General features: G+C 39.3%; 1 protein-coding gene across 4 annotated transcripts in view; it reads left to right on the top strand.

Annotated features, from left to right (window-relative positions):
• The window catches only part of si:dkeyp-115e12.6, a 59,039-nt gene extending 41,577 nt beyond the window's left edge, over positions 1-17,462 (top strand). For all 4 annotated transcript variants that reach the window (XM_073922525.1, XM_073922527.1, XM_001344567.10 and 1 more), the window contains exons 11-16: positions 2,463-2,598; positions 4,524-6,844; positions 8,160-8,350; positions 8,563-8,704; positions 11,558-12,389; positions 16,518-17,462. In XM_073922525.1, coding sequence (XP_073778626.1) covers positions 2,463-2,598; positions 4,524-6,844; positions 8,160-8,350; positions 8,563-8,704; positions 11,558-12,389; positions 16,518-16,651 — 3,756 coding nt within the window. In that variant the 3' untranslated portion in view covers positions 16,652-17,462. The remainder of the gene's footprint in view (positions 1-2,462; positions 2,599-4,523; positions 6,845-8,159; positions 8,351-8,562; positions 8,705-11,557; positions 12,390-16,517) is intronic.
• Positions 17,463-22,999: the final 5,537 nt, after the last annotated feature.

Genomic DNA, 22,999 nt, shown 5'->3' on the forward strand with positions numbered 1-22,999 from the left:
AATAACGCAAAAACAACCAATTTACACTTTTTAGTGAAATATAGGTGTCCTAATAGTGTTTTTAGCAGTGTGGGACACATATACGACTGTCAACAGCTCACAAAATGTGTTTTGGTGTTTCGTGACCCTTTATCATTAATTTTATTTTTAACATTTAATGATAATGTTTTCTTGAGAACAATATCAGAAGGATTTTGGAAGGATTGTGTGACACTGAGGGCTAGAGCTCAAATGATTGTTCATCATTGACTACTGCAATAATTAGGTTGTTTTTTCTCTATCAGGCTGACCTCTTCTATTTGCTTAAACGTTCTATTTTTCCAAGTCATTGTGAATGTGGTTTCATTTTTCATGGTGGTGCCTGTCACGAAGCTCTCTGGAATGTAATACAAATGTGCCATTTGTTGTCTTTCTAATGCAGGTGTAGTATGAATTGCGATATGGACGATGGACGATATGTCTGTTTTTTGATGGAGAATATTTACTTTGTTGAATAACAAAAACTAAAAATGATAAATTAATAGCACATTTCCACTTAGTGTAGTTAGCAAGAGTTTGGTTACATCACGCTTCACGTACACAAATGGAAATACAAAAAGCTTGTATGGAAATGGAACTGGAATCATTCCTGACTGTTGTCAGAACCATTCGCCATGATTGTTAAAAATTCACTTGTTCAATTGTTTCGCCATGATTGTTAAAAAAAGACACATTTTGTGTGTCTGTATGTGTGACTAAACACACCAAGGTTCATTCAGAGACATGCCTCAGTGCTTCAAAATATAATAAAAATGCTTGGGTAACTTTAACAAGAGTGTTGTTATTGAATGGCATTGTCAAAGTCCAATTCAGGTCAGCTGTCTGTGTCTGCTTGATAAGGCAGAGCTACCTATAATTATGAGAGGCTGGCAGATTGGCACTGACCACCAACCAAATGTTGTTATTGCCGCCTTTTTAACCTGTCATAAAGCACATAATGATCAAAGAAATAAAGAAAATCCAGTCAAAAGAATGAGAAACAAACAGGTGCCACACTTTGTGACAGCATGCAACATTCACTTACGATTTAAATGGAGTTTTTCACTTGAAAGACTAAATTAAACTTTACATGGTTACTATAGGCTATATACCCTACAATATACAAGGTGCATAAACCATTTTATTCGTTTCCTTATTGAGGGTGTCCCCGAAAATACACAAGCATTAAAAATTTTTTGCTAGAAGTGTTTATGCTCACCAATGCTGCATCAATTTGATTCAAAAATACGTTAAAATGGTGATAGTGTGAAATATTTTTACAAATATATGAATTTTTATATTTGACTATCTTAGAAAGCAGTTTATTCCTGTGACTCAATGTAGATTTTTAGCATCATTACTCCTATCTTCAGTGTCACATAATCCTTCAGAAATAAATCCAGTATGCGGAATTTGTTTTTTAAAAACTTGTATGCATTTTCAACCATAAAATTAAATTTTTAAATAATTATAATTTTTTTAAACAGTTCTTTACATTAAAGATATTTATTACTAACATAAACCTTCCAAACAGAAGTGTATAGCTAGCTCACACACTAACCAAACAATTTATTGAAATGTCGGAACGCGCGCACACACACACACACACACACACACACACACACACACACACACACACACACACACACTGATGAAGCTCTCAGTGCAACAATACCGTTACTGACTCAGCTGAATGCTGTCTCAGGTATAGCACCATTATCTCCTTATGACTTCTGTTTTGCACCGGGGCTTGGGTTTAAGCACTCTATTTTTAAACGGCGTGCGTGTAATATTTGAGTCATGCATTATAATCTCTCAAAGCTTTTATGGTGTTTAAAGTTCCTGTGAGATCAAAATAAAGTATGTTAGATATTCGTATCAGTATGTTTATCTTTCTTTAAGCTAAAAAACAGTGACAAAATTTGCATCGAGAAGATATAAACATCCAAAGCTTGCAATTTGTCACTTCCACCTAAATGGATCAACAAATTGTTTGACGTCACCTTGTGCTGTCAAAGCCAGTTCCTGGAGGGCCGCAGCTCTGCACAGTTTAATTCCAACCCTGCTCCAACACACTTACCTGTAGGTTTCAAACAAGCCTGAAGGACTCAATTAGTTTGATCAGGTGTGTTTCATTAGGGCTGGAACTAAACTGTGCAGAGCTCTTCCAGGAACTGGCTTTGACACCCACGTTCAAAGCAATCAAAGTGTAGTGTATTGTAACGTGCAGATCACGATTGCTACTTAAACACTTTTATTTAGTGTATTTAGCTGTGTCTTTCTCTTGCATACCTCACCCTAAACACTTTTGTGGATTCTTACTGCATTTTTGCTCTTAAAAATAATTTGTTGCTACAATACCGTTCTATAAAGTAGTTTTATGGCTTTTTGTGTTTGATGGGAGTTTCATTGATCTTGCATGCACTGCTCATCTTGTCCTGTAGGAGGCGCTGAGGGAGTGTGAGAGTCTCACTGTTTCTCTGGGGCAGATGAAAAAACAGGAGAAAGTGCTACAGGAGGAAGTGAAGCGCTTGACTGAAGAGCTTGCTGAGGCGCTCAAGCTTATTAAAGAACTGCAAGGTACGCTAGTAAAGAATATCATCTGCAAAGAGAACGGTGTTTGGATATGTTGGCCTTCCCCTTTTACACACAATCTCATGTGTCTGCCTCCCTCTTCTGTCCAGACTTTGACAGTGTTTCATCATAAAATAGTTTATTTAAAGCCAAAGCAGTAGAACATAAGTCGTAAGACCATACATGTTCAATATAGATGAATGCATTAACTTGCACTTTACATATGAAGAGTTCAGATGCAAAAACCTCAATCCATCAGACCTCTTGTCTTGTAAATGAGCATTTTCTATCATGCTCCTCTGATAAGGTCCAGAAGTTTCGTTTTATAGGTGAAGATGGTGTTATTAGCTTGTAAATAAAATACCTTTTTTTCCCCCAAAATGTCACTTTAGACAATTTTTTGTTTTTTAACATTGTAAATTTTCTTTTGCATCAAAACCAGCTAAATCCACGTCTGCTTTTTATGCAAAACCCTTTAAATCCACCTAATGGAACAAGATAGTGTAATTAGTTAAAAATTAGGATTCCATTAGAAATTATTTTACCAAACATAAAACACATTACACAAACCACCTGAAATTTAAAATAGATTAATCGGTTAAGTAAGTGGTGGTTCATTCCGCTGTGGTAAACCAGGGAAAAAGCAGAAGAAAATGGAATGAATGAAATCTGTAAAATAAGTGCACTAATCAATAACATTAAAACTGACATTAATTAAATCTTAACAATCCGTTGTCATTTCTGATGTTTAGGATTTAGATTTTATTCAAGTAGAACAATGTAAACATTGCACACATTGTAAACCAAGCTTGGTAGATGCAAATAATGTAGTGTAAAAACATTGTGAAATATCAATATCTGTGCATTGTCCATTGTCCAAAAGCTTATCAGATGTATAGGTTTAATGAAGTAGGCTAATATAAATGTATAGTTTTATACATTATATTTATCTTATAAAAATAGCTTAAATTAGCAAATAAAACACAAGGTAGACCTACTGGGCAAAAAGGGACGTCTCTCAGACATTTTTAGATGCTGTCATTCATTCATTCATTCTGACCATACTTCCACGTGGGCTAAAAGAATGACATCTTAACTCTTTCTTTCGTGAAACACAGTTGCCGTTTATTGTATAGTTAATCGGACCCATTCAAAGTAGCGTTGATGCTCAAAAACACGTTATGAATGCATGCTACACTTCTGACTGCATATTGTGTTGTCTTTTTCTTATAATGCACAGAGTTTTGAGGTAAGGCACGTTTTCATTTGCCGTTCACTGACAGTCGGAAAGGCTCATCCAGTTCATCAATCTCCGTCTTTAAAAATCGAAGGCGGAATAAGTCTCTGCATAAAAGCAGCTGTATCAGCGCGCTGCTACATTGAAAACATATGATTTGATTTGCGATTAATCAAAAAGGGTAAACATTTGCGACTTTTTGTTGATTTTTGCATTGGATTCAGCGATTGTAAAATCGCAAAAAACTGGGGGGTCTGCATATTGCAAACTTTAATTGTATTCTTATTGCTACTATAATGAAAAAATGCAGTTTTGAGTGTATGCTTTACAAATGCTGTTACCCCACTAAAAGGGGTTACAGGAACTTTTCTTTTTGCCTTATAATTACCTAAAGAAAATCCTATTGAAAATAATCATAACCTGTGAAAATCTATACTTCTACTCTCATTACACCCTTCTGTTTTTAAGACCTTCGAGATTAGTTAAAAAGGCCCAGGTTAGGAGAAGGCTACAAAACATTTTAAATGCTGGAAAAGTTATTTGGATTGTGATTTGATTTCAGGCTGTATGACAAATAAAGTAATCATTTCAAAGGGGTATGATGATTTTTTTATTGGCGCTGTACTTGCCAAATAATAGCATTTACCCTTTTTTCTTATATTATTCTTATATTTTTTATATATCTTTTCTACAGCTCAGCTGGCCGCTCCTCCTCCACCTGTTGCTGCCCCTAACTTTAGCTCAGCTGGAGACTCCTTCTCTCCCTGTGTTTCCCTCCATCACGACCGCTCTTCCCCTTTCAACAACTCCTCTCAGAGAAAAAGAGCCCCTAATACAGGGAGAACAAGGGAAGAGGAGAGAATGAAGTATCCCTCCGGTAGAGAGCCTGGAGAGGGCATCGACTCAGAGCACATTGAGAAATTTGAGTCCGAGGAGAAATCCCAAAAGCGTAAAGGAGTCCAAACACTTCCAATTGGCTCTCTGAAACTGACTGAGTTTGATTTAGACACCTCAGTGATGGAACAAGACACGGGTATTGAAGATGTGGATACGGACTCCTTCACGTCCGACTCAACCAGGGGCACGATGCCTAAAAGTGAATCAGACATCAGTCGCAGCCTAAAGTTAGACAATACATCAGGTAAAACAGAAAAATATGACTCTACAACTCTGAAAGATCTGAAGAAGCAGAATGCAGAGCTTCAAGATGAGCTTAGAGATGTGAAATATGACCTTCAGAAGCGACTTGAGGATCTTGAAACCCAGAGGAGAGCAGAAACTGAGGCCAGGACCAAATTGAAGCAATTGAGTCGCAAACACTCAACCCAGACAGAGCAGCAACGTGCCAAAGCTCTGGAGCTCAAGGATAGCCTGGTGAAATTGGAAACTCAGCTGGAACAAGAGAAGAAGGAGAGCTCAAAATTAAAGGAAACACTTCATGCTCTACAAAGTGAAGCTGAGAACAGGAAGGTGAATGACCAGGAAGAAGATTCACAGCTGAAGAAGGCCTTGGCTGAAATGGAGCAAAAGGAGACCATCATGGAAGAAGAAATGATGGGAATCAAAAAGGAACTGCAAGACCTTCAACTAAAGCTTGCACAGGAACGGGAGGAGAGGGAGCAGGAGAGATTGGAGGAAAGGAAGCTGATCAGAAGAGAGGAAGGACTAAAGATTGCACAGCTTCAGGAAGAGCTGGACATTCTTCGAAAGTCTACGAGTTTGGAGGTGAAGATATCAAAAGACAATCTTCCCCTCACGTATTTACATCTAGAACACCACCAAAACACTGATCAGAAAGCTGATCTTACCGAAAACAAAGACTTGATTCCTTCTCCAGGAGTTCAAGAGTTTTCTGTGAATCTTCAGAACACAATAGTCCGCAATGAAGCTAAAACAATTGAGCTGATTATGGACCTTGAAGCACAAACTAAACCGAAGACCTCTCCTTCAGATATGAATAGGGCTCGAGCATTGAGTACAGAAGCTTCAGATTTGGACAACTCTACGGTTTTAGTTTTGGAGGTGGAACGCTTGAGAGCTGCGCGAGACAGAGAGTCTGAGAAGGCAAAAGTATCTCAAAGAAAGCTGGAGGAGCTACAGAAGCAAGTGACCACTCAGACCAAGCAACTCACCCAAGCTTTCGAAAGCCAGAGCAAGCACATTGACAACTTGTTAAGCGAGTTAGAGGATAAAGAGTGTGCTCTCCAGAAGCAGGCAGAGGAACTGCAAAAATGCCAGGAGAAAATCTGTTTTCTTGAAGAAAAACAAACTAGGACGAATGATCTCTCTGTACCTCCTGAACTATCTACAGAGATCTCAAGAGAACTGAGCTGTGATTCAGTCTTCAGCAACACGAGTATAAGTGACCATGAAATGTTTAGTGATGATACACCACCGGTTTTGAAGGAGAAGGTCTCAGAACTTACTGTACAGCTTCCTGTTGAAGCCTCTGTTAGTCAGAACATTGATCAAACAAACACTAGTGAGATTTCTGATAAGCTACAAGCGACTGAAAATTTTAAACAACAGTCTCTAGACACTTCAAATTCTAGCACAGCTTCAGATGCACCAATAATTTCTGATGTAACTGAAGAGAAATCAAGTTCTGTCTTGCAGGATGAACAGTTGAATGTTGTTAACTGCCAAAATGACATTCCAGAACATTCAATTCATGATATCAAGGAGCTCGAACGAGTTACAAAGGAATTACAAGCAGCTCAACTCGAGCTAAATGTGATGAAGGCTCAGAATTCAGAGCTAGCTCTACAGAGAGACATGATAAAAGATAAGCTACTGAATGTTCAGCAAGAGAATCAAGAGTTGAAATCAACTCTGAAACACTTGTGTGAAGACACTGGTGCTAAACAAGATGGTGCCTTAAATTTAGCGAACTCTAAAAACAAATCGTTGTTGAGTTCAAATGAAGGATTGCAAAGCATCTCCCCATTAGGGAAAGAGAAATTGGTCGTTCAGCATGGAAACTCTGAAGCGGAGGTTCAGTCTCTTCAGGAGCAGGTACATTTTAGAGAACTAAAAAATAGATGTCATCACTTGTCTCAACCAATCAGTTCATTTTGAATGGGTCTAATGCTGGGTTCACTACATCACTCACTCTAGTTTACTTATGGGATGTTTTTCCGCTTCAAGCTAATTTCATTTAAGCCAAAGCCCAGTTCACAATACAGGATTTTAAGCCTGATTTGAGCCCGATTTGGAAGTTAACAAGCTTTCTAACAGATCAGACTGTGATCAGGGAAAAATCTGAGGTGGCTGGCAGGCTTTGTGTGAACTACTGAACAACGCATCATAAAAGCTTGCTGATGCGTTGCTGACACCTCGTAGATGAAAATCCATTATCTAGCATGCTAAATATTCCAGACCAGTCGGCTGACTCGACCCCATCTGCGGTCAGATGTAGTGACTAGCTGCAGCCAATGAGAGAGCATATCAGCATGGGCTGTTCAGGAGCTCAACGGAAATGTCTGTGATTGGCCAGAATGGGCATTGATGCACTCGCTTCGTTCTGTTTACACTAAAAATATTATCTTTTTGGTAATACAGCCCACAACTAGTTAAGCTACTAGAGCACACGCAAGGGTCTGGGCCTCGTTTTTGTTTTCACTTTCTTAAACTGGAGCTATTTCGTGGCACAGAATATGCTGCTTTCCTATCTGAAGTTTTTTAATTAAATTTTTAAAACAAATAAAATTTATTAAATCAATAAATTTATTCAAATAATATTTTAATCACTGAACATCTTTAAAATGGAAAGATAATACTATTAAATTTAAGCGAGATCAGAAACTACACATTTTTGTTTAATTTCTTTTAATTTTTTAATACATTTTTTAACATAAATTTTGGTTTACTAATTTTTGGACAATTATCGTGAATTATTTTGGTATTATTTTGTGAAGCTCTAGATTTGTCTTCAGTAGCGACTGAACTAATGTATGTGCACAAATACAATATTGTATAGCACCCAATAATAAATGTTGATTCAAAAATAGATTTGTGAGAGGTGTGCACAAATATGCTGCGCAATGTATATCTGAAACTATAAAACTTCCATGAAGCGATGGCAATTCTTCTATTTTTTGGCATCCTTCATATTTAAGGATGGCATAAATGTAACTAGATGGAAAAACCTTCATATGAATTTAGTAATGCTGCACCACTATTAATTCTTATAATTAATTACTATTAAACAAAAACAAGCCATTATTAGCATTAAACTGAAAGTGTAACTAATTGGGAAATTGTCATTCTGTTTTTATATTCATTTCATTCTTTTTTTTTTTTTTCGATGAATATTCTGTATTTACTTCAGATCCAAAAGTTGCAGGACCAAATCCGGGACCTCTCTGAACAAAACAGGACTCAGGCTGAACAGCTGGAGCTCTGGAAGCTGTCAACTGTGGAAGAAACAGCGGGCAACAACTCACCCTCTATTGTGCTAAAAGAGTTTGAGCTGTTCCTTCCCTGCGGTTCTAGAAAACTGCACACACACTCCCAAACCAGGTATCATCCATTAACATCCATTGCTATAAGCGACATAGTAAAGTAAATTGTGATTATTTGAAATAATTTGAAAGGTCATGTTAGGTACTTAATGTGAATTATGGGAATGTTGTTCTTGAGGTTGGGAAGGTAAACACAGATTCAGTGAATGAGCGATGTTTATGTAGGACCTTTAATGCAAGACCCTTCAGTCTGTGCTCTGTCTGCTGTAGGACCATGATGCACCAGTGCGATGTCAGAGATGTGACTTATCACTCTGGATTAGATGACTCAAATCTGACCAACAGTGACGAGAAAGTGTCGTCTGAAACCCAAATAACAATTGATGTGGAAAATTCGCAAGGACCTGCAGAGGTAAATGATAATTTAATAATGTCAAAATTTACTATTGGAAAAGTGTTTAACTGGGTTTTTAAAGAATAGATTTGCAAATCCGAACCTGGAAACCAGGAAAACCTGGAAAAGTCATGGAATTTTTGCATGCCTTTTTCCAGGTCTGGAAAAGTTTTGGAAAAACAGAAAAACCCACAAAGTTTTGGAAAAGTCATGGCAATTAGTTTCAAATTAGTTTTCAAATAACTGTATACCTGAATTAGGACTGTGCGGTATTGGAAAAATCAGACAATACGATATTTTGTATTTCTGTGATGGATATTGCGGTGTGAATACAATTTCACCAGATGGTTTAACAGGATTATTTGTATTGATTGGGGGATTTTGTAGAGGAGTGAATCTCGAATAATATACAGGGTGGGCCATTTATATGGATACACCTTAAAGGGCCATGAAACCCCCTCGTTTCAGCAGGGTGTTTTCACACCTCTACTTTGAAAAAAGTCAGAAAAGTGGGCGTGTCCAGCTCTGTTTAGGGGGGAGTGTCGGAGGAACTAAAGTGGGATGGTGTGGGAGTGTCTATTTGGGCACGCGCGAGTTTCAGTCAAAATACACACACATGAGAAAGTGATGGTGTTTAACCTACATGGACATCTGTAGTGGAATTATTTGCCAAATTATTAAATGGTGGACTTTAACTGCAGTTTGGCTCTTTCATTCAGTGAATTCATTCATGCCCCTCGCGACAAACGCGATATTTGATTCGAGGATCTGCTCTAAGCGTGTATTTTTCATGCAATGTTTGATACCGCACGGCGAATGAGAGAAAAAATAACCTCAGCATTTTCCGGAAACTTAGATGCACACAGCAGGTAGCGTCAGAAAGCCGCGTGTGTTATTCCGGTCACAAAATGCGGTTAAAAACCCTACACGAGGTTAAAGTTTGGTTGTGGTCCTAACATGTTACGGTGCAATAGTTAACTTAGTTCGATACGAACAAACTGAATAAACAAAGAGCACTGGTCGCTCACTTACCAAATCTGTAGAGACAGGACAATCACCAGCAACTAGAGCCGCGTCTTTATGAAGAGAATACTACAAGCGATTCCAGATCTCAGTGTTTGCAGATGAGAACAGCTCTCAGGTAAACAATAATCCTCCTTAAACACGTAAGTTATTGTTGTCGAGCGTCGCGTACACTGTTAATCCACACGTGACTCCAGCTGCGCTCTCACAGAGAGAAAATGAAAACGAAACTTAACGGCAGCAAACTATAAAAGCAACACTTCACGCTTGTTTTGCCAACACAACATGGCGTCTCTGTCCTGAAAACACGGTGATAGTAATGAATATTAATGAAGTTGCACAATAGAGCGCGCTGATTGGTTTGAACCAAGCCTTACTCATGCATTAATGCAACATACTGTAAGACGTAATAAGACACACTCTGGCACAGATGCCCAGTCTTTTTTTTTCAATAGGACACATCGAACTTATTGGGAATTTCACAAGAAAAGCAATGGTGTGCTTGGTTTTAACTTAACTTTATTCTTTCATGAGTTATTTACAAATTTCTGACCATTTATAAAATGTGTTCAATGTGCTGTCTATTATGTTGGATTGTCAATGCAACCTTCTTCTCCCACTCTTCACACACTGATAGCAACACCGCAGGAGAAATGCCAGCACAGGCTTCCAGTATCCGTAGTTACTTCTTGTATCTTCACACCATAGACAGCAAAGATAGTGGGGCCATTCTTCATCTATGGAAAGCTTAAGGCCACTGGATATTTGAAATGGCTATATGATGATGTGTTTCCCTCTTTATGCACTGAAGCTGGCACGTTCCCTGAGTGTTTCCAGCAAGATGGTGCACCACCACATTATGGGTGTAAGGTCCGAGCATTCCTAGATGAACAGTTTCCTGAAAAGTGGATTGGTCGTCGTGGGCCAGTTGAATGGCCTCCAAGGTCTCCTGATCTGACCCCCTTAGATTACTATCTTTGGGGTCATCTGAAGGCAATTGTCTATGGTGTGAAGATACAAGATGTGCAGCACCTGAAACTACGGATACTGGAAGCCTGTGCTGGCATTTCTACCGCGGTATTGCTATCAGTGTGTGAAGAGTGGGAGAAGAGGGTTGCATTGACAATCCAACACAATGGGCAGCAGATTAAACACATTTTTTAAGTGGACATAAACTTATAAATAACTCATGAAAGAATAAAGGTACGTTTAAACCAAGCACACCATTGTTTTTCTTGTGAAATTCCTAATAAGTTCGATGTGTCAAATGACCCTTTTCCTTTTGAAAAAACTAAAGTTGGATCCAAGTTGGCCAACTTCAAAATGGCCACCATGGTCACCACCCATCTTGAAAAGTTTGCCCCCTCACATATACTAATGTGCAACAAACAGGACGTTAATATCACCAACCATTCCCATTTTATCAAGGTGTATGTATATAAATGGCCCACCTTGTGTATATGTGTATATTTTTATATTTGGTACTAATCATTTTGATGATAATCAGTTTTGGTGTTTGATGTTTGTGTTGATATGTAATATTGATGTTGTTACCTTTTTCTAATTGCATTTCAAGTAGCAGTCACACTTTTGTATTGGGAAAATATACAAAAAAACTAACTGGGCAGGGAAATACACTACACAAATATATTTTTTTCTAATTACAGCCTGCTATAAAGTACATTATCCAGTTTATTACAGATAAAAATAAATGTGTGCAAAACTTGGTTTCTGAAAAATGTTGTATTTGGACACAACACTGAGTAAATATTGATAGATCTTTCTTTTTTGTGTATTATAAAAAAAACTTCAAAATGTTCACAGACTTGTTTCTTTAATTGTTTTCAGGACATTATGGCTAGAAATAAGAAGCTGCTAACCAAGGATAATGCTCAACACAAGTGTGAGAACAGCTCTGCTAACCACTACTGCCATAAAAGTCCTCCTGTCTGCATCTCAGATATAATGACTAGTAACACTCGTGACAAGCTGTCACCGCTACTGACCAAACCAACAGATTACAGTCATTCAGAGTCTCAGCCGGTTGCCTCATTGTCTCCTGAGGGTCAGCCCAAAGTGACAGATGCCAGTGCTAACAGCCAGGAAGATGCCTTAATCAGTGTTTCCATCTCAACCAAATATCAGGCCGAGGTAATCAACACAAATGCAATCACTGAGTCCTATGGGAACGCTGATTTCCACAATTCTGAAACTATGGGAACTGTTGCTTTGGATAAACATCGTGGAGATGCAACAGATAAACAGAACAAACATTACACTGCTGTGGAAAACACAATCAGAAACGAATCAGCTCAGGGTCAAAAAGCAGAGGTCAGTGGAGTTTATAAGAGAACAGGGGTCATAAGTGTGTCCACGCAGACGGAGGAGAGTCGAGAGATGCATTTAGCAGTCAAACAGCCGCCCGTCCACGCCTGCACTCAGACAGATGGAGAACAGCTGCAGACGGAGCAAGATGAAGGTGATAAAGCGTCTGTAGACTCACCGGCCCTCTCCCCGACCCCACACACTGTTACAAACCAACTGCTGCTATCCAGCGTGTTCCCTATGAGTGACCCAGCACACCTCGCTGAACGCATCCGGCAAAACCGCAACCGCATGTCTGCTGCTTATGATGAGACCGAATATGAACCATACGGCCTGCCAGAGGTTGTAATGAAAGGTAAGAGAACTATTATAAAGGGGTTGCACACCCCATGCACCATGCAGCGCCACGCAGCGCATAACACAATTGGAAGTAACGCACACCGGACACATTCGCATGTTATTTATTATGAAACTATTCAGATGGCGCTCTGTGGCGCAGCAGAAATATGAACAGTGTCCTAAGTCGTAGCTGAGCGCCACTGACTTGTGGTGGGAATTTGCATAATCTGACAGACATCTATGATTACAATTTTAAAATGCATGGCGCTGCGTGGCATGGCGCATCTGGTGTGCGACCCTTTTAAGGTCACATACCTAAATTCTTTAGATGGCAGGGGAGGGACTGTGTTTCAAAGCCACGCCTCCTGAAATTGCAAATGCGCGCACTGCGACACGACAGCAGACAACCCATTAGTTGTCATTCGCCAGTTAGATGTGTATGTTGTGGTTGGCCGGCGGCGTGCAGGAAATATATACCCACAGCCATGTCACCCTGCAGCCCAAGACCGGTTACTCACTGAAGCTAAGCAGGGCTGAGCCTGGTTAGTACCTGGATGGGAGACCGCTAGGGAACACTAGGTTGCTGTTGGAAGTGGTGTTAGTGAGGCCAGCAGGGGGCGCTCAACCTGTGGTCTGTGTGAGTCCTAATGCCCCAGTAAAAGTGAAGGGGACACTACACTGTCAGTGGGCGCCGTCTTTCGGATGAGACGTTAAACCGAGGTCCAGACTCTCTGTGGTCATTAAAAATCCCATGGCACTTCTCGTGAAAGAGCAGGGGTGTAACCCTGGTGTCCTGGCCAAAGTCCCTCTATCGGCCCTTACGATCATGGCCTCCCAATCATCCCCTTCCACCGAATTGGCTCTATCACTGTCTCTCCACTAATAGCTGGTGTGTGGTAAGTGCACTGGCGCCGTTGTCCTGTGGCTGCCATCGCATCATCTAAGTGGATGCTGCACACTGGTGGTGGTGTGGAGAGACCCCCCTCATGATTGTAAAGCGCTTTGGGTGTATGGCCATACACAATAAATGCGCTATATAAATACACATTACATTACATTACATACTTACTAAGTCACACTTACATGATATGTCATAGCGAATATGTAGAGTAGCAGTAAACAATATCGGGAGTGCGTCACAGGCTGTCATTGCTCAAAAATGACCGAATGTGAATATAAAACCAACTTCAGCTCAGTGAAGCAGGTTAGGCAGAATAGCGCTATTTACTGATGTTTTGTTGTTGAACTAAATAAAAATCTCCATTATCAATGCGGTAAAAGGCCCTCATGAAACTGAAAATAGTCACATCAATCTTTCAACGGGAGATTTCAGGGGCTGAACAACACTTCTGTCCACATAACCCATTCATAACACAACACACTCCACATCAGCTCTGCGTGGAGCTAAAATAGTTGTAAAACTGAGCATTACCTAACAGAAATACTTCAGCCATGGTGTCATCTTTCCTCCAGCGTGCAAAAGTAACTCCAATATTGATTAAGCAGTTTAAAAAGTTTCAATTCAGCATTTGATTTTGCCGCGACTGTTACTCTCGTGTGCATGTAGACACGCGACACTCATCTAGGCGTGCACACGTAATGCTCATGCAGACGTGCACACGCTAATGCCGGATATGCGTGAACAGAGAAGAGCAAAAGCCCAAATCTGCATTTGTTGACAGACAGATTGAGGTACTTATCTGGACAATATTTAATTGGATGAACATTTTTTAGTTTTATGCCTTACCCAGAATATAAAAATACATATAAACACATTTAGATCATTTACTTTAATCATTATTATTAGACTGTGAAGAGACTTTCAACCAGCTCAACAAAAAATGCTTCTGAAGACAATCACCTACTGCACCTTTAAGTTAATTGAATATTGCAGTACCCATTATAAGTGTGTCCTTTAGGATTTTTTTAATAATGTGGCCTAGTAATCTTCAATCAAAAAAACTTCCTTTTCCTCTTCAAGTAAATTTTTGATAACGTGGGGTCAATTGCATATAAATGCATATCCCATGGGTTTTTCACACTGGAGGAACTTTTTATGGTTCCTAAAATTATTGGTAATGATATGTACTGTTTAGCCTGATGCTGTGTTCACACTAGACATGGCACACGCAGATAAATCACGCTATTCGTATGGAAATAGATGCACGAGCAGTTTTACTTCTTTTGTGCGTTAAATTTGTTTAACTCGTGCGTCATATTCACTTCACAATAGACACGGATTTGCGCCATGGGCAGAGCTTCTCTCCGCTCGGTGACTCTAGCTTTGTTACTAAATGGCTAACAAGGATTTTACTGAGAGAGTAGCTGTGCTTTGTGCTTTAGAAAGGCTGAAAAACAGCTTAGATGCAGTGTCTGAGTTCACTAGATCCCTTCAGAGGTGAACCCAGCTCTGTGAGTCCATCAACTCCTCCAGAAACGATACCTGGATGATGGAGTGATGCTTCAGACTGAGCAGAGCCCAGTTTGATGAGCTGATGTCTAGTGTCGGCAAGAGGATTTCCCCTCGGGACACCTACAACAGGCACTACGCCATAATCGCCCCTACAAGAGAAAGTTCAACTTGAACAATTCACCTACCTCATTTATGCGAATCAAGTCATTCACAGGATGTCCAGGGTTCAACAATAAGGACTGCCTGGTGGCCCAGGGCTAGCGTGAGAGACGTTTGGGACAGTAGACAGGATCATTACTGGCCCGATCGGGACAGTGCTGCCTTGTCATTAACATTTAATTTGTCTGCGACAATTTGTCAATTGCGTACATTTTAAGTTTGTGCTTATAAGTCTTTAAACACTACCTTCTCTGTGATGTCGTAATCACCATATTGCTTTCCAGGTCCTCTTATTTGATTTGATGTTTCGACCATCCTATTTTTTTCCGTAACCTGGTGACAACCAGTACAGCGATGAAACGGCAACATGGCAGCAACATCAAATTATAAGGCTAAAAGAAAAAGTCTGTTTCTGACGTCCTGGAAGCAGACATTTACATGTGAACAACGCAACTAAAAAATGAAGTGATGTTTTGCACAGTTTGCCATCAGTTTGATAAGTCAGCCACCTTTTGTTAAATAATTTCGAACCGCAATAAAACACCTCATTTTCCTCTGCTCTTTTTGTTTGCAAAACAGTTTTGACATTTGTTAGGTATTGAAATTCTAGAGTCACAGACTTTGTTGACACATTGTTTAAAATATGTGGCTTAAAAAATAGCTATTAGCCAGTAAAATTTTGGCAGGGCAAGTAAAAATCTGAACCACTGGCCTGATCGAACCAGTAGAAAAACTCCTTATCGTTGAACCCTGATGTCTATTCGCGCCTTTGCATTGATTTGGCATGTAAATCACTTGAGCTTGATGCTTGCACCTTCCAGGCGAATCCAGTTGAAAACATCTTCAGAATGCCACGAGCACACTGTGAGTCATGTGACAAGAACTGACCAATCAGCTTCATATTTTGTATGGAATATACACAAATCTCAAACTTCAGTGCTTTGTAATGTTCTCCATAAATAAAACTTGTATCAGATTTGCAGTAATGTTGTGTCAGCTTGTCATCCTCTGAGAAAACGTATACTTAGCAGGTATGCCCAGCAGGTTGTACGTAGATTGCTAACACTTCCATTTTTTTTTCCTGTATTTCGGACCCATCTCCCATATTGTTCTGTCTCCCGGAATTACACCAACCCTACAACCCCCCGCTACTCACCTTTTTGGTACAGTCCGGCTAGCCTTTAGGTTCAGTCCCCATGCGCACTGAGCCAAACACACAACCATCTTCATACCCACTCACTACTCTTAAGGTACATGTGTACCTTCCCCCCCGCTCGTAAATTTGCACGCACCACCACAACCAAAACCCACTCGCCTCCACCCCAGGTTTTTACTTTGCGCGCACCCCGGGATCCGAATGTTGGCAGGTATGTTGCTGTGTCACGTTAATATTGTCAAGCGTTAACTGGTTCTCAGTAATAAAAAGGTTTGGGGAACCACTGTTTCAAGCACCCCAAAACACCCTTAATGGTGGTGCTTAAACCAATAATAGTGGTGTGTAGTTGTAGAATTAATAAAAGAGCTGTTATTTCAGTCGACACATTTATTTCTCACCTTTTTATCTCCTAAAAGGATTTGCCGACATTCCCAGTGGGCCAGCCTGTCCGTATGTCCTGCGCAGAGGGCTTCTGGGAACTGACGCAATGCCCCTCCCACGCAGAGGAGAAGCCACGCCCCTGGAGGAAGATGACGACATAGAGCCATAATACACTCCTGATACCTCCTGTGTATGTTTACTGGGCTCTGCAACACTTTTAGAGGAACTTTTAAAGTCATTTCCACTGGTTATTCTAATCGAATTCAGCTTCAGAGCAGTGCTGTCTGTTCTCAGGTTTCCATGCTGAAGGAATTTCACTGCCTCTTTAATCATAACGTACCACATGACACTGTCCTATGTTATGTGATGTAGAATTTACAGACACTGAAGTTTCATGATTTTTAATTGTTTTGCTAGTTGTTATTGGCTGAAAGGTTATGCCTTATTGATGTTTTTTTGGGTAGTGAAGCCATTTATAAGTTAGCTTTAAAATTCCGTTGTAATATATTGTTTGCGTAGCATAGAGGTGGTGTTAGCCCCTGTTTTATGACACTTGAATTTTGTGAATAGCCTTATTTATTGACAGACACTTCTTGAAGACTTGCTTTTGTGCACTACTGTGAGAGATTGTGTGTGCCTGTGTGTGTGTGTGTGTGTGTGTGTGTGTGTGTGTGTGTGTGTGTTATGACTCAGATCAACCTGAGTCTGTTTCCGATCCTTGTATGGCGATTCCCCTGTTTCTTTCTTTCTCTCGCTCTCTCTGTCATCTAACAGCTTTTTAATGGACAGTGGAGTATTTATATCATTGTTCGTTTGTAATGAAGCATTCGAAAAGCCTTCAGGAATGGATACACTTTTGATTTGTTTAATCTGATTCGCTAGTGCTAGTTTGCTGTAATATGCGTTCCTTCTGAATGTCAAATGGATTCTAGGACTTGAAGTTTGGAACGCTCGCATTTATTAAACGTAAATGAAATGCTTATGTTTGTTTATATGGCTTTTTATATACTTGACTCTGTTTTTGTTGCAGCATTCTGTTAAATATCGCTAATTTATGATATGACTAGTATACCATGTAATTGGATATATGATTTCTTACAACACTGTTGTTGTTTTTTATATTTGTATAATTTCATAATAATTTAATGCATTTATTATTATTTTTTTTTTAATGATTCGCTTTCAGGATGATGCAAAATAACTTTGCTTTTACAAATAACTTACAAATTCATGCATGACCACCCTGATTTTATTTTTATTAGTGTTGTTTGTATAGTGTTTTTTTTTTTTTTTTTTTTTGTGAAAGCACTTGCACTTACTGGCCACTTCATTAGGTACACCGGTCCAACTATTTGTAACTCAAATTTCTAATCTGCCAATCATATGGCAGCAACCCAATGCATTCATGCATGTAGACATGGTCAAGACAATCTGCTGCAGTTCAAACCGAGCATAAGAATGGGGAAGAAAGGGGATTTAAGTGACTTTAAACATGGCATGGTTGTTGGTGCCAGACAGGCTGGTCTGAGTATTTCAGTAACTGCTGACCTACTGGGATTTTCACGCACAACCATCTCTAGGGTCCGACAGTTCTGTGGGCGCAAATGCCTTGTTGATATCAGAGAATAATGGCCAGACTGGTTCGAACTCATAGAAAGGCAACGGTTACTCAACCACTCGTTACAACCAAGATATGCATATGAGCATCTCTGAACTCGCAGCATGTCCAACCTTGAGGCAGATGGGCTACAGCAGCAGAAGACCACACCGGGTCGGCTAAGAACACGAAACCGAGGCTACAATTGGCACAGGCTCACCAAAATTGGACAATAGAAGATTGTAAAAACGTCTGGTCTGATACTGGATTTCTGCTGCGACATGAGTATGGTCGGTCAGAATTTGTATCAACAGTTCAGGTTGCTTGTGGTGGTGTAATTGTGTGGGTGATGTGGTGTGTGACCAGTGTCTTCCAGCAGAATAACGCTTCATGAACATAACAATGAGTTCACTGTACTCAAATGGCCTCCACAGTCACCAGGTCTCAATCCAGTAGAGCACATCTATCAGGATGTGGTGGAACAGGAGATTCACATCAGATTTGTTGGCTGCACATCCATGAAGCAATTGTGATGCCATCATGTAAATATGGACCAAAATCTCTGAGGAATTTTCCAGTACCTTGTTGAATCTATGCCATGAAGGATTAAGGCAATTCTGAAGGCAAAAGGGGGTCCAACCCGAGAACTAGGAAGGTGTACCTAATAAAGTGGCCGGTGAGTGTATTTTTCAATTGGCTTTATTTCTATACATTTTATTGAATTAGAAACCATGCTTAACCCCATGATTACATTCATTGTATCATATTTTTTATTGGTTTGTAAGTAGGTATGCACTGACATTTTTATCAAAAATAATCAGTCAGGATTTTTCAAAACCTGATCCTACAAACATGTTAAACAAATACAGTGAACAACTGTTTTTTATTCACTCATATTAATTCTGAATCTCCCACACCCCATTGTCTGTCCTTTAGCACAATCTCTTTAAAGTAAGTGTGTTGCATGACGTCTTGTCAACCACACAATACAGAAGTGGATCAACCTGACCTAAAAAAAAGATCCATAATTTGTCAACTGATAATTTGCTAGCAACATTCTCATCTTGAAAGCCTCATTCATGAGAAATACTTTAATAGGGGGGTCAAAATGGTTGCTAGGGAGTGGCTGCCAGTGATGATATTTAGGCTGCTGGACAGGATGAATTAAATAAAGCAGCCTCCATGCCTCTGTTTAGATTTTCCTCTTTGTTTACACATCACTATGGTTGCTCAAAAATGTTTGCTAGGTCATGGGTAGGAAGTTGTAAATGTGATTTGTGATTGGTAGTTCGGTGCCCTGAGGCAAATGAGCTCACCCTCAAGAATCCGTTTACTGTAATGGGCAGTCCCTTCACCATTCTATGTCAGTTGGGCAACTTTTGCACCACAGGGTTAAATAAGGTATATGCTAGTGCGAGCTAGTGTTTCTTCCCATACTGGTATACTTCCGGTGAAAGGTTAATGTGACTTTTTTTTCATTTTATACGGCTCCTTTTACAGCATCGATGTTGTAATGTAATTAATATACAACCAGTTAAATAGACTTTGCATTCATTTAGCTGCTTAAGCGTAAAACGAGACAAAAAGCCGTTTACTCGCACATGCCTGTCGGAATCGGCAGGCTAGCGCAGAAGCTCCATTGAATATACTGTGGTGAAATAAAGTTAATATTTTTTAAAGACATGGTGGGGAAAATTTAATTTAATGCAGTGCTTCTTGTACAATCTGAGACCCACTTTTTTATCAGATATCACTGATCCAGTGGAGATCGCTGATTTGAAAGAAAACAGATCATAAATGCGCCGATTTTGCATTAGTATACAGTTAGGAAACGCTTAACTCGGGTTACTGACAAATTAAAAGTCCTTTAGCATACTTCTGCGTATACCCTATTGTTTAGCGCTATTATCTTTTAATATTCAATGCAAGGCATAACCATTAACCATTATATTTTTATCGACTATGAAGTCAGACTTTCAGCTTTCTTCAAAATATATTCTTTTGTGCTGAACAGAATAAAGGGTAACACTTCACCATAACAGTACATGAATAAAGGTGTGCTAAATGTAACTTTACTTCATTATGAATTAATGATGAGTTAAGGCATGTACTAAAAGATGGAAAGAAAATTGGCACACTGTCACTTTAGCTTTCAAAAAGTCCTTTAATATCAGGTCAAAACAAATTCTGAGCTTAGTCTAGTTTCAAATTCTTAATTTTCCATCATCTCACAGTTCTTTTTTTTTTTTGTAATGAAAATTTAAAAACTTCTCAATTCTGAGAAAAGTCAAAACTGATTTCTCTTTATACCAAATCTCTCATAATTATGACATTTTTTAAAGCATATATTAAAAGTATATAACTAAAATCTGAATTTTATGGGGGGTAAAAAGTCACAATTGCCTTTTATTTGTTAAGTTACGCTATATTTTGCCAATCTGGGGGACATTCTTTTGCAATAAGTATTATATTCTAGTTACAGTGCATCCGGAAAGTATTTATAGCGCTTAACTATTCCCACATTTTTCATGTTACAGATTTATTCCTAAAATGGATTAAATTAATTTATTTAATTCTACACAAAATACCCCATAATGACAATGTGAAAAGATTTTTATTCAAATTTATTAAAATTAACAAACCTGAAATATCACATGTACACCAGTATTCTCAGCCTTTGCTGTAAAGCTCTAAATTGAGCTCAGGTACATTCTGCTTCCACTGATCATTCTTGAGATGTTTCAGCGGCTTATTTGTTCACCTGTGTTCAATTCAGCTGGTTGGACATGATTTGAAAAGGCATACACCTGTCTATATAAGGTCCCAGGGTTGATAGTGCATGTCAAAGCTTAAACCAAGCATGAAGACAAAAGAAATTGTCTGTAGACCTCAGAGACAGTATTGTCTTGAGGCACAAGGCTGGGGAAGGTTACACAACGATTTCTGCTGCTCTGAAAGTTCCAATGACCACAGTGGCCTCCATCATCCCTGAGTGGAAGATATTTGAACCACCAGGACTCTTCCTAGAGCTGGACGGCCATCTGATCGGGGTAGAAGGGCCCGAAAGTCAGGAAGGTGATCAATGATGGTGATTCTGTCTGAGCTCCAGTGTTCTTCTGTGGAGAAAGGAGAACCTTACAGAAGGACAACCAACTGTGCACCAATCCACCAATCAGGCCTGTATGGTAGAGTGGCCAGAAGGAAGCCACTCCCCACCTGGAATTTGCCAAAAGGCATCTGAAGGACTCTCTGACCATAAGAAACAAAATTCTCTGGTCTGATGATACTAAAATTGAACTCTTTGGAGTGAATGCCAGGCGTTACATTTGGAGAAAACCAGGCACCACTCATCATCAGGCTAAAACCATCCCTACAGTGTAGCACCCTACAGTTTTCAACAGCAAGAACTGGAAGACTAGACAGGATAGAGGGAAAGATGAATGCAGCAATGTACAGAGACATCCTGAATGAAAACCTGCTTTAGAGTGCTCTCGACCTCAGACTGGGGTGACGGTTCTTCTTCTAGCAGGACAATGACCCAAAGCACACCGCCAAAATATCAATGGAGTGGCTTCACAACAACTCCTTGAGTGGCCCAGCCAGAGCCCAGACCTAAATCCCATTGAACATCTCTGGAGAGATCTGAAAATGGCTGTACACCATCGCTTCCCATCCAACCGGATAGAGCTTGAGAGGTACTGCAAAGAGGAATGGGCAACAATTCCCAAAGACAGTTGCGCCATGCTTGTGTCATCATATTCAAAAAGACTTGAGGCTGTAAAGGCTGCCAAAGGCGCATCAACAATGTATTGAGCAAAGGCTCTGAATACTTATGTACATGTAATTTTTCAGATTTTTTTATTCTTAATAAATGTGCAACAAATTAAAAAAATCTTTTTTCACATTGTCATTGTTGAATTTCGAGGAAATAAATGAATTTAATCCATTTTGGAATAAGGCTGTAACATAAAAAAAATATATATATATATATATATATATATATATATATATATATATATATATATATATATATATATATATATATATATAGAAAAAGTGAAGCACTATGAATACTTTCCGGATGCACTGTAATAAGGCCCATGAATATGTGGTTTACAATAAATCTGTAATAACAAAGAGAGATTAAGCAGTCAGATGCACCTCAAAATTATAGATACACGGGGATATTCCAGCCTTAACTCAACATAGATATATACATTAGATATAGCATTGGGACCCTGAGCATGCGTCAATAGCACCGCCATATTTGTACAGTGCTCCCAGGACAAGTGTCATTCAACCTCACTAGCCAAGACAGTGTTACTATGTGAAATTGCAGGACTTTAGCGCGGTCTACGGGTGTATTAACGAGCAATCAAAGAAAACAAAGCACAGAGGCAGAACATCACATAGGTAAGGTTTAGTTTTTACGTTTTTGTATGTTATGAAGTTTTGTGCTACACGGGTAACGTTATTGGTGAAAATACAGTCACTTACTGTATTCACCATAAGGCAAAGTAGCACCAACTCACACTAAATACTCAGCTTATGCTAGTTTTGTTTAATAAAATAAGCAAACAATGCAAAAGAAACATGACAACAAGATGCTGCGCTGCCAGAAACTTGTATTATTGTCAGCTAGTGAAGGAGACCTTCATAACGGAGATTTATTCACAAACGAATTGCTCCCTATGTCAGAATGAGAAGTGAAAGCAGTAGAGGAGGTGTATTTCAGGAAGGGTGGATATTACATACACAAACACAAGCTTTTTGTCAGGAATGCCTGTGCGATCACTTATCCATCAATGTAGAAAAGTAATGTAAAATATAATTTTCGTAATTTATAAAAAAAAAAATTAGCATACTGACCACCGGGAGAACTCCCAATTATAGATATATGTGTATATGTGTACATCTCTG

Source organism: Danio rerio, chromosome 14 (genome assembly GCF_049306965.1).
Source record: "Danio rerio strain Tuebingen ecotype United States chromosome 14, GRCz12tu, whole genome shotgun sequence".
NCBI lineage: Eukaryota > Metazoa > Chordata > Actinopteri > Cypriniformes > Danionidae > Danio > Danio rerio.